Below are 15724 nucleotides of genomic sequence, written 5' to 3' on the forward strand. Positions count from 1 at the left end.
CCGTCAAAACAATTGCCTCGAGCGGCAGCCATCATGGATTTAAAGGGGCAGTACCGGCAAGAGCGGCGGCAAGAGCGGCAGCCAGACCGGCAGATTGCAGGTGAGTCTTTGAGGGTACCCTGGGGCTGAAGGTTAAGGTCTCCGCCATCTCTTATTCTCGCACTCCCAGAAAGATGAACCAACCCCCTCCAACCAACCTTACAAAACTCCAGGCTCCAAAACTCCGCCCTTCGCGATTCTTCCCCGCCCCTCGGCGTCCAGACAGACAGACAGACAGACGGCCTGCCCCGCCCCCTGCGCCACCGACTGACTCAGTGACCTCGGGGTCGTTAGGCCCCTACGTCTTCGCTGGAGCTGCGGACCTCAGTCGTCCATCCACACTTCCCCCCTACCGCCCCCGCCCATCTCACTCTCCCAACCCTGGGCCCCAGGGCAGGTCGACAGCCCGAGGCACTCCTCTACTGCGTTTCCAGGCCCAGGAGACCCACTCCAGCCCCGCGGTTCCTTGCGACCCGGCAGCCGTTTAGCAGACCTCCCATTCTTTCCTGCATCATCGGGCATTATGGAGGCACCCTACGGTGATTCCTCTCAGAGCCTGTTTGTAGGTGACCGTGACAGAGACAAAGCCATGGAAGTGATTTGGTTTGGAGTGACCAGGTGTTCTTCCCTCCCGTTTCCCAGACACGCCTCTTGCTGTAGGTCTCTGATTAAGTCTCTCTCTCTCATTCCCTTCCTGGGAGACAGTAGCTCCCCAGGCCTGCAATGAGGGAGGCTGGCTTGGGGAAGGAGAAGGGAATTGGGCGTCTTTGAAGATCTGTGGGCAGAGGGAGGGAGGGAGGGTGTTTGTCCTGGGTGGGACTCTGTGCCAGGTCCTCTGGGTAGCTGTGAAGTGGTGAGAGAAGGGGTGGGAACGCTGGACTTCTGGACTTTGGGCAGGGCAGATCCTCTGACTCTTTCTCTGGCTGCTGAACAGTTTCTTCCGGGCTCTGGCCTGAGTGCCACAGCCAGGGCCTCTGCTCTGTACACAGGTAAGAAGACTTCAAAGATGAGAAACAAGACCCTTCTGAGGAAGTGGGGACACAGTCTGAGTCCTGGGGGGTGGGAAGTATGGGTTGAAGGTTAGTGGGAAAATATGCAGGACTGACCAACTTTGGAGATGCTGGGCTTAGTTCTGCAGGTGACGCAGCCTGAAGACCTTGGGCTTTCTGGGACCCTGTAATGTGGATCCTGCAAGGAAGGCTCCTGTTTTCTTCTTTTCTCTTTCTTCCCTGATTTAACTTTGCAGAGATTCCTTCCCTTTTTTCTAGACCCCTGCATTATTTTCTGCATATCTCCCACTTTAATCCTGTGCCGTTTGCAGCTCTCCCACAGACCTTCTGTGATCCCCATAGTGCTCTCTCATCCCTTGATTCCTTTTCCTAACTCAGGCTCTAGCTGCTTTTTTGTTCTTTTCCTAAGTCCTAAATGCTTCTGCTAGTTCTAAGCACCTTTGTTCCTACTATAGTCTTCCTTTATTTAAGTCAATTCATCCCCCTCGCACTTTGCCCACAACCTTAGCTTTGAGTTTAGTGATCTAGGCTCCCTGCCTGCTGCTCACTCTCTCTCTCCAACTAAGCCACAGGGTCACTCTTACTTTTGTCCCTTCACTTGGATTCCCACCACCCTCTGAGAAAGTTGCTCAGCTTCTCTGTCTCATCTTTACACCAGCCAAACGCTGTTGTTTCTCCCTAGACCGGGCAAGGTCCCCCCGGCCAGGATGTCAGGCCTGGTGTTGGGGCAGCGGGATGAGCCTGCAGGCCACCGGCTCAGCCAAGAGGAGATCCTGGGGAGCACACGGCTGGTCAGCCAAGGGCTAGAGGCCCTACACAGTGAACACCAGGCCGTGCTGCAAAGCCTGTCCCAGACCATTGAGTGTCTGCAGCGGGGAGGCCATGAGGAAGGGCTGGTGCATGAGAAGGCCCGGCAGCTTCGCCGTTCTATGGAAAACATTGAGCTCGGGCTGAGTGAGGCCCAGGTGAGCGGGCAAAGGTGGTGCCAAGTGGTCCAGGGTGGATGGAGGAGCAGTTATCTGATTGAAGGTTTGGGGCTGCTTGGGATCACCTCACTCTAGATGTTTGCATTCATTCATTATATATGCATTAAGTCCCTACTGTGTGCCAGAATGCTTTTGGGCACTGAAGAGATACATCATTGAACAAAACTGTAAAAATCTTTGCCATCTTGGAGCTTACCTTCTAGCTGGGGAAGACAGACAATACATAAATAAATAATGATTCGGTATGCCAGAGTGATAGTTGTTAAGCATAAAAGGATCAAAATAAAGCAGGGAAGGAAACTAGGGACTGTGGAGAGAGGGTATAATTTTAGATAGGGTGGTCAAAAAAGGCCACCCTTTTTTTGAAAAGGCGACATTTTGGCAAAGATGTGAAGGTGAGGGGAATGAGTCATGCCATAAACAGGGGAAGGGCGTCCTAAGCAGAGAGAGCAGCAAGTGCAGAGGCTCTGAATGGAAGTCTGCCTGGTGAGGTCAGTGAACAGCAAGTGGCCAGTATGGCTGCAGTAGAGTGAATGGGGAGAAGCAAAGTAGAAAATTAAGTCTGAGGGGTACTGGGGTTGGAGGGGAGGGAGATGGATCAAATGGAACTTGTAGGCCACCCCGAGGACTTTGATTTTACCTTTTTTTTGAGACGGAGTCTCGCACTGTTGCCCAGGCTGGAATGTAGTGGCACAATCCCGGCTCACTGCAACCTCCGCCTGCCAGGTTCAAGTGATTCTCCTGCCTCAGCCTCCCGAGTAGCTGGGACTACAGGCGCGTGCCACCACGCCCGGCTAATTTTTTGTATTTTTAGTAGAGACGGGGTTTCACCATGTTGGCCAGGCTGGTCTTGAATTCCTGACCTCGTGATCCGCCCGCCTTGGCCTCCCAAAGTGCTGGGATTATAGGTGTGAGCCACTGTGCCTGGCCCTGATTTCACTTTGAGTGAGATGGAAACTATTGGAATGTTTTTAGAAGAGGAATGATGTGGTCTAACTTGGCATCATCAGGTTGCTGGGTTACGAATAGACAATAGGGGAACAAGGGCAGAAACAAGGAGGCCAGTGAGGAAGTTATTGTAATAATTTGGATAGGAATTGATAGTGGCTTGGCCCAGGGTGACAGCAGTGGAGGTGGTGGGAAATTGGATTCAGGGTGTTTTGAAGGTAGTGCCACTGCTATACCCCCACCTTCTGGCTCCTCTGTGCCCCTGCCAGTTTTGCCACGTCCCAGTAGGCTCCCCTTCCACCTGTTCCTGAATACTCCCACCCAGAATCTGGAGCTCAGGGTATGTGCCCACCTAGGTGATGCTGGCTCTAGCCAGCCACCTGAGCACAGTGGAGTCAGAGAAACAGAAGCTGCGGGCTCAGGTGCGGCGGCTATGCCAGGAGAACCAGTGGCTGCGGGATGAGCTGGCTGGCACCCAGCAGCGGCTACAGCGCAGTGAACAGGCTGTGGCTCAGCTGGAGGAGGAAAAGAAGCACCTGGAGTTCCTGGGGCAGCTGCGGCAGTATGATGAGGATGGACACACCGCGGTGAGTGTGCACAGGCGAGACTGGCTGAGGGGTGGGCAGCCGGGAGTTACCACAGACATGGGGGCAATTGCCCCATCATCCTCAAGGTCCATCAGCTCTACCCAACCTGCTCTCACCTGAAAGAATTCCTTTTTCAGCCCTGACACCAACTCCAGGTGACAGCAAGGGGAAAAGCAATATTCCGGTAATTCAGTCAACATTTAATGAGATGCCTACTGTGTACCAGGCATTGCACACTGCGCTGGTGAATGGGGCACAGAGTTCCTGCTCTCACAATTACAAGCTTGTGAGGGAGACAGATAAGCACCTGGACAATTCCAATCCAGAATTCTACGTGGTACAATTAGAGAAAGCATAGCCCAGTTGAGCATGACCCTCCTAAAATTTGCTTTCAAAATGTGTGATTTTTTTTTTTTTTTTGAGATGGAATTTTACACTTGTTGCCTAGGCTGGAGTGCAGTGGTACAATCTCAGGTCACGGCAACCTCCGCCTCCCGGGTTCAAGCAGTTCTCCTGCCTCAGCCTCTTGAGTAGCTGGGATTGCAGGCACCTGCCACCACGCCTGGCTAATTTTTGTATTTTTACTAGAGACGGAGTTTCACCATGTTGGCCAGGCTGGTTTTGAACTCCTGACCTCAGGTGGTCTGCCCGCCTGGGCCTCCCAAAGTGCTGGGATTACAGGTGTGAGCTACCGTGCCCGGTCCAAAATGTGTGAAATTTAACCCTCACTCAACAGAGTGCAGTGATGCCATCTCAGCTCACTGCAACCTCTGCCTCTGGCTTTCAAACAATTCTCATGCCTCAGCCACCCAGGTAGCTGGGATTACAGGCGTCTGCCACCACACCCGGCTAATTTTTGTATTTTTAATAGAGATGGAGTTTTGCCATGTTGGCCAGGCTGGTCTCAAACTCCTAGCCTCAAGTGATCTGCCTGCCTCGGCCTCCCAAAATGCTGGGATTACAGGCGTGAGCCACCACGCCTGGCTGAGAGTGTGTGTTTTCTTGAGATGTATCTGTAGGGAACAAGTCTTATCCAGGAGAACGCATATGTGACAAAATACAAAGCAGCAAGTGCTCAGTGCTGGATGAGTGGTTCAGTCAGCGAGGGAAGAATTTCACGGAGGTATGTCTCTGAGGTCTGGAATGGTCTAAGAAGAATTCATAGAGGAAGCAGGAAGCCTGGGCAACATAGTGAGACCCTGTCTCCACAAAAAATTAAAAAACTAGCCTGATGTGGTCGTGTGCACCTGTAGCCTCAGCTACTGTGGAGGCTGAGGTAGGAAGATCGCTTGAGCCCAGGAGGTGGAAGCTGCAGTGAGCTGTGATTGTGCCACTGCATTCTAGCCTGGGCTGTTGCCAGACTAGAGACTCTGTTTCAAAAAACAAACAAAAAAATAGAGGGAGCAGGATAGAGGGATGGGTAGGATATAGGTCGGATTTCCCATTTGAGTGGGTTAGGAGTTGAGATGGATTTTGAAAGTTCATGATGAGGAAGAGGGAGGAGCTTTTTAGACTGGAGTGCAGGGTGTCATTGATAAGGCTTACATCCTGGAAAAGTTGGTCTGTCCCAGGGAAAGTGAGTAGATGAATTGCATGGGACACATTGGTGAAGCTGGGTAGGAGGGTTGGTGTTTGGATGAGGCTGCAGTTCCTGATGGGGAAAAGCAGATTTTCCTAGTGCGGAATAGGTTAGACGGTGAAGGAGGGTTATGTAGTAAGTCCAGAATGAGCTGTGCAGATGATGGGGACTAGGCTGAGCTAGACACTTTCTGGGTACATGTCAATAAGATCGGACACACTCCCTTCCCTCAGGAGAGACAGGACAGACATATAATCAACGTAATCACACAGAGATCAGCATAGGGCCATAATTACAAGAGTTAAGGCGAGATTGGGGGTGGTTAGAAAGGAAACTTTTTTTACTTTTCTTTCTTTTTTTTTTTTTTGTTTTGTTTTGTTTTGAGACAGAGTTTCGCTCTTGTTGCCCAGGCTGGAGTGCAATGGCGCGATCTCGGCTCACCGCAACCTCTGCCTCCCAGGTTCAAGCGATTCTCCTGCCTCAGCCTCACGAGTAGCTGGGATTATAGGCATGTGCCACCACACCCGGCTAATTTTGTATTTTTAGTAGAGATGGAGTTTCTCCACGTTGGTCAGGATGGTCTTGAACTCCTGACCTCAGGTGATCTGCCCACCTCGGCCTCCCAAAGTGCTAGGATTACAGGCATTAGCCACCACACCCGGCCAGGAAGGAAACTTTCTGTATGAGAAGGAGGGGGAAGTCTTGAGATTTTGTCTAAAGCATCTCTGGCTGTTACAAACAAGAGGCCTGAGCTTGGCTGGGCCACTTGCTAGCCTTTCCAGGGGCAGAGACAGGAACAACAGTCTTCTCCTAGGTCCCATCTGTCCGTGATTTCATGGCTTAGAGGGGTCACTGAGAAGGCTACTAGGTAGGGATATCTTGGCCCTTATATGTTGCTTCTTCCGTTCCAGGAGGAGAAAGAAGGTGATGCCACCAAGGATTCCCTGGATGACCTCTTCCCTAATGAGGAGGAAGAGGACCCCAGCAATGGCTGTGAGTCTGCCTCTGGAATGGGAGGGTGAAAAGGGGCAGCAGGAGGCTGGCCCTAGCTGTGGCCTACCCTGTACACAGGACAGTCACCATCTAGAAATAGGTTCTCCACTTTCTCTGGAGACAGGGCAGGGGCTGGGCTAGTACTTCGATTTCCTCAGCCTCCCCATTGAACAAACATCTATTAAGCACTGAATATGTGCCAGGTACTCTGCTAGGCACTAGGAGTACTACTGAGATGGAAATGGCATAGGTCTCACCAGTAAGGAGTTCACAGTCTAGTGGGAGAATAAACCTGAGATAGGGAGACCATGAGCCCCTCAAGGGAAAGAACCAGGTCTTTCTTACCTTTCTACTCCTGGGACATCCCTTGGTTTATACTTATTAAATAAATGTTTGTTGAATGCATGAATTACTGGGTGAACAACTGAGGTTGTGATTGCTATAGGTCAAGGGAGTGGATAAAAGAATAGCACTTGAGGCAGGTCTAATATTGAGAGCCCACGTTGGGGTGGGCACAGGTGTGGAGCAAGACATGCAATGGGGAGTGGAAGGGCAGACAGCAAAGGGGAGAGGAAGAGTCCTTTGTTTATGTTCTGTGATGGTTTAGTGTCCCGTGGTCAAGGTGCTACAGCAGCTCAGCAGGGTGGATATGAGATCCCAGCAAGGTTGCGGACGTTGCACAACCTGGTGATCCAGTACGCAGCCCAAGGTCGCTATGAGGTGGCCGTGCCACTCTGTAAGCAGGCACTAGAGGACCTGGAGCGCACATCAGGCCGTGGCCACCCTGATGTCGCCACCATGCTCAACATCCTTGCTTTGGTGTATCGGTGAGGACTTCCCTCCTCCAGTGCCCAGATCTTCCCCCACATTCCCACCTTGGTCCTCCTTTGGCTTTCATTTTTCCTCTTTACAGGGTACCTCTCCTCCCTGTTGGGCCTCCCAGATACACCCCAACAGGTGTATGGGAAAAGAACTCTCACTTTTCCATACCTAAGCATTTGCTCATCCCTTGGGATCCTTGTTCCTCTAATCTCTCTTTTGGGGAGTGCTCTCTCCCTCTCTTCCCCCTGCCCCCTCGCTTCCTATAACTTGTGGCCTTCTCTTGGGATGGCAGTGCCCTGCATTCTGGTATGAGTATGTCAGTGAAGCCCCCTTACTGTCCACACCAGGCTTCCTGTTTCCTCATGGAGGTCTCCAATCCTTAAATGTACTCAGTCCTTCCAAAGGGAAAGAGGGAAGGAGAAGGCTTGCAGATTCAGGGTAACTCCTGTCACTTTTGTCTTCTTCCAGGGACCAGAATAAGTATAAGGAAGCTGCCCACCTGCTGAATGATGCCCTCAGCATCCGGGAGAGCACCTTGGGACCCGACCATCCTGCTGTCAGTATTCCTTGCCCTCCCTGCCCCACGCCCTGCACCCCCCACCATTGCTGTTTTGGCCTCTCTTAGCTCATCCATCTGCTGCCCTCAGTCCACTCACTAAGAGTGCTGAGGAAGGAGGCATAAGAAGTCCTTTCTTTCAGGCACTGTCCAGTGATCCTAATGCTTCTCAATTCTCCGAGACTCAGTGACTCCTTTTTATAACAAATATTTTGCTTGAATTTAATTAATAGATAAGTCATAGGTAAATCCACATATGATTTCTACAAAAGTTAATATGCTACTCTAATAAATATAAAAGAAAAACAAGAAACATAATTTGTAAGGGCAATATATACAATGTAATATAATAAGGTAAAAATACAAAACAACAGTAGCTGTATTGAGTACAACTTTGTTAAAAGAAATAGCAAAGTGGCCGGGCACGGTGGCTCACGAGTGTAATCCCAGCACTTTGGGAGGCTGAGGTGGGCGGATCACGAGGTCAGGAGATCGAGACCATCCTGGCTAACATGGTGAAACCCCATCTCTACTAAAAAAAATACAAAAAATGCCGGGCATGGTGGCGGGCGCCTGTAGTCCCAGCTACTCCGGAGGCTGAGGCAGGAGAATGGCTTGAACCTGGAAGGCGGAGCTTGCAGTGAGCCGAGATCGCGCCACTCTACTCCAGCCTGGGTGACAGAGCGAGGCTCCGTCTCAAAAAAAAAAAAAAAAACTGAAAATATAGGTGGACACTTTATTAAAGTACAGTATTATAAGAAATGACAAGGGTCAGGCACAGTGGCTCATGCCTGTAATCCCAGCACTTTGGGAGGCCAAAGTGGGCAAATCACAAGGTCAGGAGTTTAAGACCACCCTGGCCAACATGGTGAAACCCCGTCTCTACTAACAATACAAAAATTAGCCGGGCGTGGTGGCGGGCACCTGTAATCCCAGCTACTCAAGAGGCTGAGGCAGGAGAATCACTTGAAACCAGAAGGTGGAGGTTGCAGACCACTCTAGCCTGGGCAACAAGAGCGAAACTCTGTCTCAAAAAAAAAGAAAAGAAATGACAGACCAGATTTATTTGTGTATAAGAGAAAGAGACTGGGCTCGGTGGTTCACGCCTATAATCCCAGCACTTTGGGAGGCCAAGGCAGGTGGATCATCTGAGGTCGGGAGTTTGAGACCAGCCTGGCCAACATGGTAAAACCCCCTCTCTACTAAAAAAAAAATTATAAAATTAGCCAGGCATGGTGGCATATGCCTGTAATCCCAACTACTTGGAGGCTGAGGCAGGAGAATCATTTGAATCCGGGGGTTGGTGGTTGCAGTGAGCCAAAATCGCACCATTGCACTCCAGCCTGGGCAACAGAGCAAGACTCCATCTCAACAAAATAAAAAGCGGCCCAGCGCTGTGGCTCACTCCTGTAATTCCAGCACTTTGGGAGGCAGAGGTGGTCGGATCACCTGAGGTCAGGAGTTTGAGACCAGCCTGACCAACAAGGTGAAACCCTGTCTCTACTAATAATACAAAAATTAGCCGGTTGTGGCGGCGTGCACCTGTAGTCCCAGCTACTCGGGAGGCTGAGACAGGAGAATTGCTTGAACCCAGGAGGCTGAAGTTGCAGTGTGCCAAGATCGCACCACTGCACTTCAGCCTGGGTGATGGAGCGAGACTTCATCTTAAAATAAATAAATAAATAAAAATAAATAAAAGGAAAGAGAGAAACAACCTTAAGTAGAGATATCACACCAGGGCAAATGATAGAGTTGTCAATGTACAGAAAATGAAAAATGAAAAGTTTGTTTTGTTTTGTTTTTTGAGACGGAGTTTCGCAGTGTCACCCAGCCTAGAGTGCAGTGGTACAATCTGGGTTCACTGCAACCTCTGCCTCCGAGGCTCAAGTGATCCTCCTGCCTCAGCCTCCCAAGTAGCTGGGATTATAGATGTGTGCCACCACGCCAGGCTAATTTTTGTATTTTTAGTAGAGATGGGATTTCACCATGTTGGCCAGGCTGGTCTTGAACTCCTGACCTCAAGTGATCCACCTACCTCAGCCTTCCAAAGTGCTGGGATTACAGGTGTGAGCCACCACACCCAGCTGAAAAGTTATTTATTTTTTGTTGAGATGTAGTTTCATGCTTGTTGCCAGGCTAGAGTGCAACATGGCATGATCTTGGCTTAATACAACTTCCACCTCCCGAGTTCAAGCAATTCTCCTGCCTCAGCCTCCTGAGTAGCTGGGATTACAGACTTGCCACTACACCCGGCTAATTTTGTACTTTTAGTAGAGACGGGGTTTCTCCGTGTTGGTCAGGCTGGCCTCGAACACCTGACCTCAGGTGATCTGCCCACCTTGGCCTCCCAAAGTGCTGGGATTACAGGCGTGAGCCACTGCGTCCGGCCAAAAAGTTATTTTTGAACGTGATCTGTGTGAAAATAATTCCCTATGGTATGACATATGATAGGCAGGGATGATGTATCTCAGAAATCATACTCCTATCTTGATATCCCATCAAATATCAATGTTTACATTTAGCGTTTGGATGTCTGGCAGGACATTAAAAAATTGGCAGAGCTGTCCCACACTTGCAGAACATCTATAGCGTTCTTGCCTCCTTAAAGGTAATCTTCATGGCAACAACAACAACAACAAAAAGAAAAAACACCTCCAGAAATTTCTTAAAATCCCCTAGAGGGCGATACTGTCCCTTAGCCTCAGAGCCATCCTGTTCTGCAATCTCCCCTCCCTTCAGCCCCTGGCTCCAGGGTAGTAGAGTCTTTGTCTCTTAGAGTTATGCAGTGAGTGTTGGGCCCTGCTGGGAGGTGGGGAACCTCAGATTCCCATAGGTCTTTTGCAACCCAAATGTCTGATGGGGACAGGCCTGTCTTCATAGGTGGCTGCCACACTCAACAATTTGGCTGTGCTCTATGGCAAAAGGGGCAAATACAAGGAGGCAGAGCCTCTGTGCCAGCGGGCACTGGAGATTCGAGAAAAGGTACCTATGCCCTCCCTCCCTTCTTCCCTTGTCGCTGTGACCCTTCTCTACATGGCTCCTCTGGTCTAACCCTCCTCTTTCACTTTTTTTTTTCTCACCCCCATCTCTGCTTTGTTCTGTCTTCCTTCATTCCCTTTCCTCTGCTTTCCACATGTGTGTGCCTACATGCAAACACACACATGTGCTTGTGCACACACATAATCATAGCCATTTTTCCACTCCTTTGTTCCCTTTCAGGTCCTGGGCACTAATCATCCAGATGTGGCAAAGCAGCTGAACAACCTGGCCCTCTTGTGCCAAAACCAGGGCAAGTATGAGGCCGTGGAACGCTACTACCAGCGAGCACTGGCCATCTACGAGGGGCAGCTGGGGCCGGACAACCCTAATGTAGCCCGGACCAAGAACAACCTGGTATGGGAGGAGGGACAAAGTAGGTGGAAGGAACGGGGGGAGAGGCCACTTGGGTCCTAGAGTTAGGAAGCATCACAATCTGGCACACTGCTCTCATCAACTTTGTGCCCATGTCTGGGGCTGCCTTTGCGGATGAAGGATCTGCTTGATTCCAGTTATAGAAGTTCCACAGCTTCTTGGGAATGGGCTGGGAATACCCTTGACCCTACACCTGGAGAGGGAGGTGTGAGAAAGATCTCTGGGGAAAGTCAGAGAGACACCGAGAAGTGGAACTCCCTGAGCCTGGTGAAGACCTTGTCTGAAAAAAAAAAAAAAAAAAACAGACAAAAAAAAAACCCTTGCCTCCCTCCATGTTTTGTTCCTGTATTTTTGCCTTTCTGTCTTCCAGGCTTCCTGTTACCTAAAACAGGGCAAATATGCTGAGGCTGAGACACTATACAAAGAGATCCTGACCCGTGCCCATGTGCAGGAGTTTGGGTCTGTGGATGGTGAGTGGTGAGGGCCTGGGGAAGGGGCTGTGGGGAAGAAAAGAAATGCAGACCAAAGGTCGGGGGTTAGGCCACAGTGGTTCCCAGGGGGAGCCAGACCCCTTCAGTCCAGCCTGTCAGCTTCTGGGTCCTGGCTCTCCGACACTGTCTAGCTCCCATCTCTAACCTCCCCACCCCATGTATCACCCCCAGATGACCACAAGCCCATCTGGATGCATGCAGAGGAGCGGGAGGAAATGAGCAAAGTGAGTGGGGGGAAGGGGGGCCAGCCTGGGGAGCTCAAGGCTACCAGGGTTTCTGTCTTACTCCTTGCATTAGCCCAACTCTCACTTCCCACCCCAGCACCAGCCCCAGATGCATGATGTCCTCCCCAGCCCAGCCTACACCCTAGCCCCATGCCACCTTGCATCCCAGCATCTCTGTATTCTTATATTTGGCTCTCCCTGCCCTTCTTTCTGGCCTCTCTCTGTCCTGCAGAGCCAGCACCATGAGGGTGGGACACCCTATGCTGAGTATGGAGGCTGGTACAAGGCCTGCAAAGTGAGCAGGTGAGCTGCCAGTGAAAAGCCAGCTTGGCCTCCGATGCCCTCCATCCAGTCCCTGCTCCCAGCCTCCCAGACCTTTTCCCTTCCTCCCGTAGACCTTTTCCCTTCCTCCCGTAGACTTTCCCTCAGCTTTAGCTCTGTTCCCTCTCCTATTTTCTTATTTTTTTTTCCTCTTGTCTTGCTTGGAAGACAAATGTTTTCTTTTCTGAACTTTCTCTTTTCCTTCTCTGGTCTCTTTCTCGCCACAGCCCCACAGTGAACACTACTCTGAGAAACCTGGGAGCTCTGTATAGGCGCCAGGGAAAGCTGGAGGCTGCTGAGACCCTGGAGGAATGTGCCCTGCGGTCCCGGAGACAGGTCAGAAGCCCAGAGGGGAAGGAGGTCCTAGAGGGAAGGGCCCTGGGGGTGAGAGACTGCCGGGGTTTCTTGGGAGTCTCCTAAGAATAAGCAGAAAGGCTGATGAAGCCAGGAGGGAGAGGAAAGTGAGGCAGTGTTGGGATTGTGGTTGTTTTTAAGCATGTTCTTACCCCCCACCTGCACTTTGTGGTCAGGACTCTAGTTTCAAGATTCACTAAATGGGGATATGAAGGAGAAACCCTGCCCTTTCATAAGGAGGGGGCCTGGGTGGTGTGGGTGAGAGGAGTGAGGTCAGGGAGAGCCTAACTCAAGAATTTCTTAGATTGTGGGTCTCAATAGTAGGTTGTGAAATCAATTCAGTATGGGCCATGGGGCTAAAAATATATACAGATCTATATATAGCAATGCATTGCAAATAGAAAAGGTAAGTATTGTTCCAGTAGGTATAAACTGAGACATCACAAGGAAAAATGTTTTCCTTCCAGTGGCTGATGGTGAAAAAAATTTGAAAGCCCCATCCTGAGGAGTTAAGGAGTAGGAAGTCCCAGGTCCTTCCTTTTCCTTCCAGGGCAGTGACCCTATCAGCCAGACCAAGGTGGCAGAGCTGCTTGGGGAGAGTGACAGTAGAAGGACCTCCCAGGAGGGCCCTGGAGACAGTGTGAAATTCGAGGGAGGTGAAGACGCCTCTGTGGCTGTGGAGTGGTCCGGGGTGAGTCTGATCATTGCCTTTTCATCTCTCCTGCCCACTCCTGCTGGTGGTGGTGAGAGGCTCTTGGCCATGCTGTCCCAGTCTGGGTAGTGTATCCCTTCAGAGGTATCTCTGGGAGCCAGTTTTTGACAGGACTTTTATTTCCAGTCACTGGGCCTTGGGGGTGGGGGATGTGTGCAGAATAAATGCTAGGAGTAGACTCAGAAACCCATCTGTGTGGGATCCCTATAGCTTTCATTGCTCACCCCTTTCTGCCAGGATGGCAGTGGGACCCTGCAGAGGAGTGGCTCTCTTGGCAAGATCCGGGATGTGCTCCGCAGAAGCAGTGAACTCCTGGTGAGGAAGCTCCAGGGAACTGAGCCTCGGCCCACCAGGTACACATGGAAGTCAAGATATGGTAAAGTGGCTGGGTGCAGTGGCTCACGCCTGTAATCCCAGCACTTTGGGAGGCCGAGGTGGGTGGATCACCTGAGGTCAGGAGTTTGAGACCAGCCTGGCCAACAAGGTGAAACCTCATCTCTCCTAAAAATTCAAAAATTAGCCGGGCGTGGTGGCGGGTGCCTGTAATCTCAGCTACTTGGGTGGCTGAGGCAGGAGAATTGCTGGAACCCAGGAGGCGGAGGTTGCAGGGAGCCAAGATCATGCCATTGCACTCCAGCCCAGGCGACAACAGCGAGACTCCGTCTCAAAAAAAAAGAAAAAAAAAAAAGATGTGGTAAAGCAGGCAAATGAAGTAAGCTCTTGCCTCCAACTCCTCTTGGCTCCTGATCTCTGGAGAAGTATCTTGGAGAGAAACAGGGAGGAAGTCAATGGGACAGCCACGGAGAGAGAGTTTAGGTAGAATGGGTGCCCAATGTGGCAGTACTCAAGAGGCCCACAGCTTTAAGGCCACTCAGGAGGAAGAGAGGAGGCCTCAATTCTTCCGTTTTCCATTATAGCAGCAACATGAAGCGAGCAGCCTCCTTGAACTATCTGAACCAACCTAGTGCAGCACCCCTCCAGGTGAGAGCAGTGCTTGTGAGCATATTGGTGGGTGAGGAAAAAAGGACAGCCAGTGAGCAGGCCCAGTGGAGTAAGGGAAGAGGGAAGGGAGAGGAGTCATCTGGGATGAAGATGAGCCAGGGGACTGCAGTCATTAAGGAATCAGGCAGATAGCTTGTGGTGAGTGCTGACCACCAAGGGACAGTTTCACGCCAGACATAGTAGCAAGTAAGTTAATAAGGAGGGAAATAGGAATATTTTGTAAACTGGTACTTTGGAATTATGAATAAGAATTATTTGGAGATACTAATTATTTTTTCATCCTGCAGCCGCCTTAGTAGTAGATGAGAATGGAAAAAGAAAAGTATTAAATAATCCCCATCTGAGAAAACACTAGTGATATTTTAATGGCAAATGACTTCTTGTATCAACACACTCAGAATATATGCCAGTATTCATGTGGTTCTTCCAGGTAGCTTCTCCACCAGATTGTGGCCTTCTGGAAAACCCTAGCAGAGGCTAAACAAAGTCCCAGGTCCAGAGATAGACTGGTCCAGAGATAGATGTGATCCTAGGTCCAGAGATACCCTGTGACCATGGGATGGATGGACTCCAGGAGACAGTCTTTGGGAGGCCGAGGTCCCTGAGCTGATGGGGTAGTGTTGTCTGTTTCAGGTCTACCGGGGCCTCAGTGCCAGCACCACGGACCTCTCTTCAAGCAGCTGACATTCAACCCGGCCCCCAGGTCTGCTGGGTCTCCCCACCCCCACAGCCCTCACAGCATTCCCCATTGCTCCTGGCTCTTCCCCACCCCTAGGTGGGACAGTGAAGGGGAGCAGTTTAACCAGAAGATTGCTGCTGCCCGTAGGCTCTCAGCTCCCTCCTCAGGAATCCCTCTTAGGAAGGACCCTCAGGATACCCTCTCTGCACCCTGTGGTCCTCTCGAGTAGCTAGCTCTGAGGCCCCAAGGTGGGTACAAAGCAGGTATGGCCCTCAGAGATACAGCCTGCTGCTGGCTTTTCAGTCAGAGGGTTGGGGGCTGGCCAGCCAAGCTGCCTTGCCCTGGCCGCTCTTATTCCCTCCCTCTGCTGTCTCACTTCAGGTCCATGTATTTCACTTTTCTTAAATAAAAGTATCAGATAACCTTTCTGTGACTTGAGTCCTGATTGAAGAGGGTATGAAGCAGGGCTTGTGTTGGGGCCCTTCACAGAGGGTGAGGGGCAGTGATGGATGGGGCAGCAGGAGGAGTGTTGATTCTTGGATCTGTCCTCTCTTCCTCCCCTTGTTTGTATCATCTCCAGCAGGGCCTGTAGGAAGGCATCTGGGGGATGGGGAAGAAGGAGGCTCACAACCCAAGGAGAAGGTGCTGTGGACTGGGTTGTCAGGGACATGTGGTGGCCATGTGGCAGGACCCTGGAGTCCTGGCGCCACTTCTCCTGTCTGTGAGGCCCTCTGTGGCTGCCATTCCTCCTCCCAGCTGCTTGGGGGAAGGGAGGTCTAAACAGGCCTGGGGGGCCCTCCGGATCCAGAGGGGAGACAAGGCACTATCCATCCCCTCTCAGCATATCTTGGAGGCCTGAGCAGCAGCTGGGGCCCATCTTCTAAAGCTTGACTCCTCCTGACCCGCCTCCTACACCCCTTGCTGCTTTCACAACAAAGAAAGAATGTGGGGGTGGTGGCGCTGGGGGTGGGGGGTGCCTGGAACAAGGGTTGTGCTGGGCCTCCCCACAG

General features: G+C 51.1%; 1 protein-coding gene across 2 annotated transcripts; it reads left to right on the plus strand.

Moving 5' to 3' along the window:
• The first annotated feature begins 2 nt into the window (after positions 1 to 2).
• KLC4 (kinesin light chain 4) lies at positions 3 to 15142 on the plus strand. Of its 2 annotated transcripts, XM_030796173.1 has the most exons (16): positions 3 to 100; positions 1732 to 2014; positions 3340 to 3570; positions 6061 to 6142; positions 6750 to 6969; positions 7433 to 7520; positions 10401 to 10502; positions 10740 to 10913; positions 11302 to 11401; positions 11594 to 11646; positions 11879 to 11949; positions 12195 to 12303; positions 12872 to 13012; positions 13271 to 13386; positions 13951 to 14014; positions 14669 to 15142. In XM_030796173.1, the coding sequence occupies exons 2-16, from the start codon at positions 1757 to 1759 to the stop codon at positions 14717 to 14719; spliced, it is 1860 nt and encodes a 619-aa protein (XP_030652033.1). In that variant the 5' UTR covers positions 3 to 100; positions 1732 to 1756; the 3' UTR covers positions 14720 to 15142. The 2 variants fall into 2 exon arrangements, with proteins under 2 accessions (XP_030652033.1, XP_030652034.1); XM_030796174.1 differs by lacking the exons at positions 12872 to 13012; positions 13271 to 13386; positions 13951 to 14014; positions 14669 to 15142 and adding an exon at positions 12789 to 12871.
• The last annotated feature ends 582 nt before the right edge of the window (positions 15143 to 15724 follow it).

This window comes from Nomascus leucogenys, chromosome 17, assembly GCF_006542625.1.
Source record: "Nomascus leucogenys isolate Asia chromosome 17, Asia_NLE_v1, whole genome shotgun sequence".
NCBI classification, from domain to species: Eukaryota; Metazoa; Chordata; class Mammalia; order Primates; family Hylobatidae; genus Nomascus; species Nomascus leucogenys.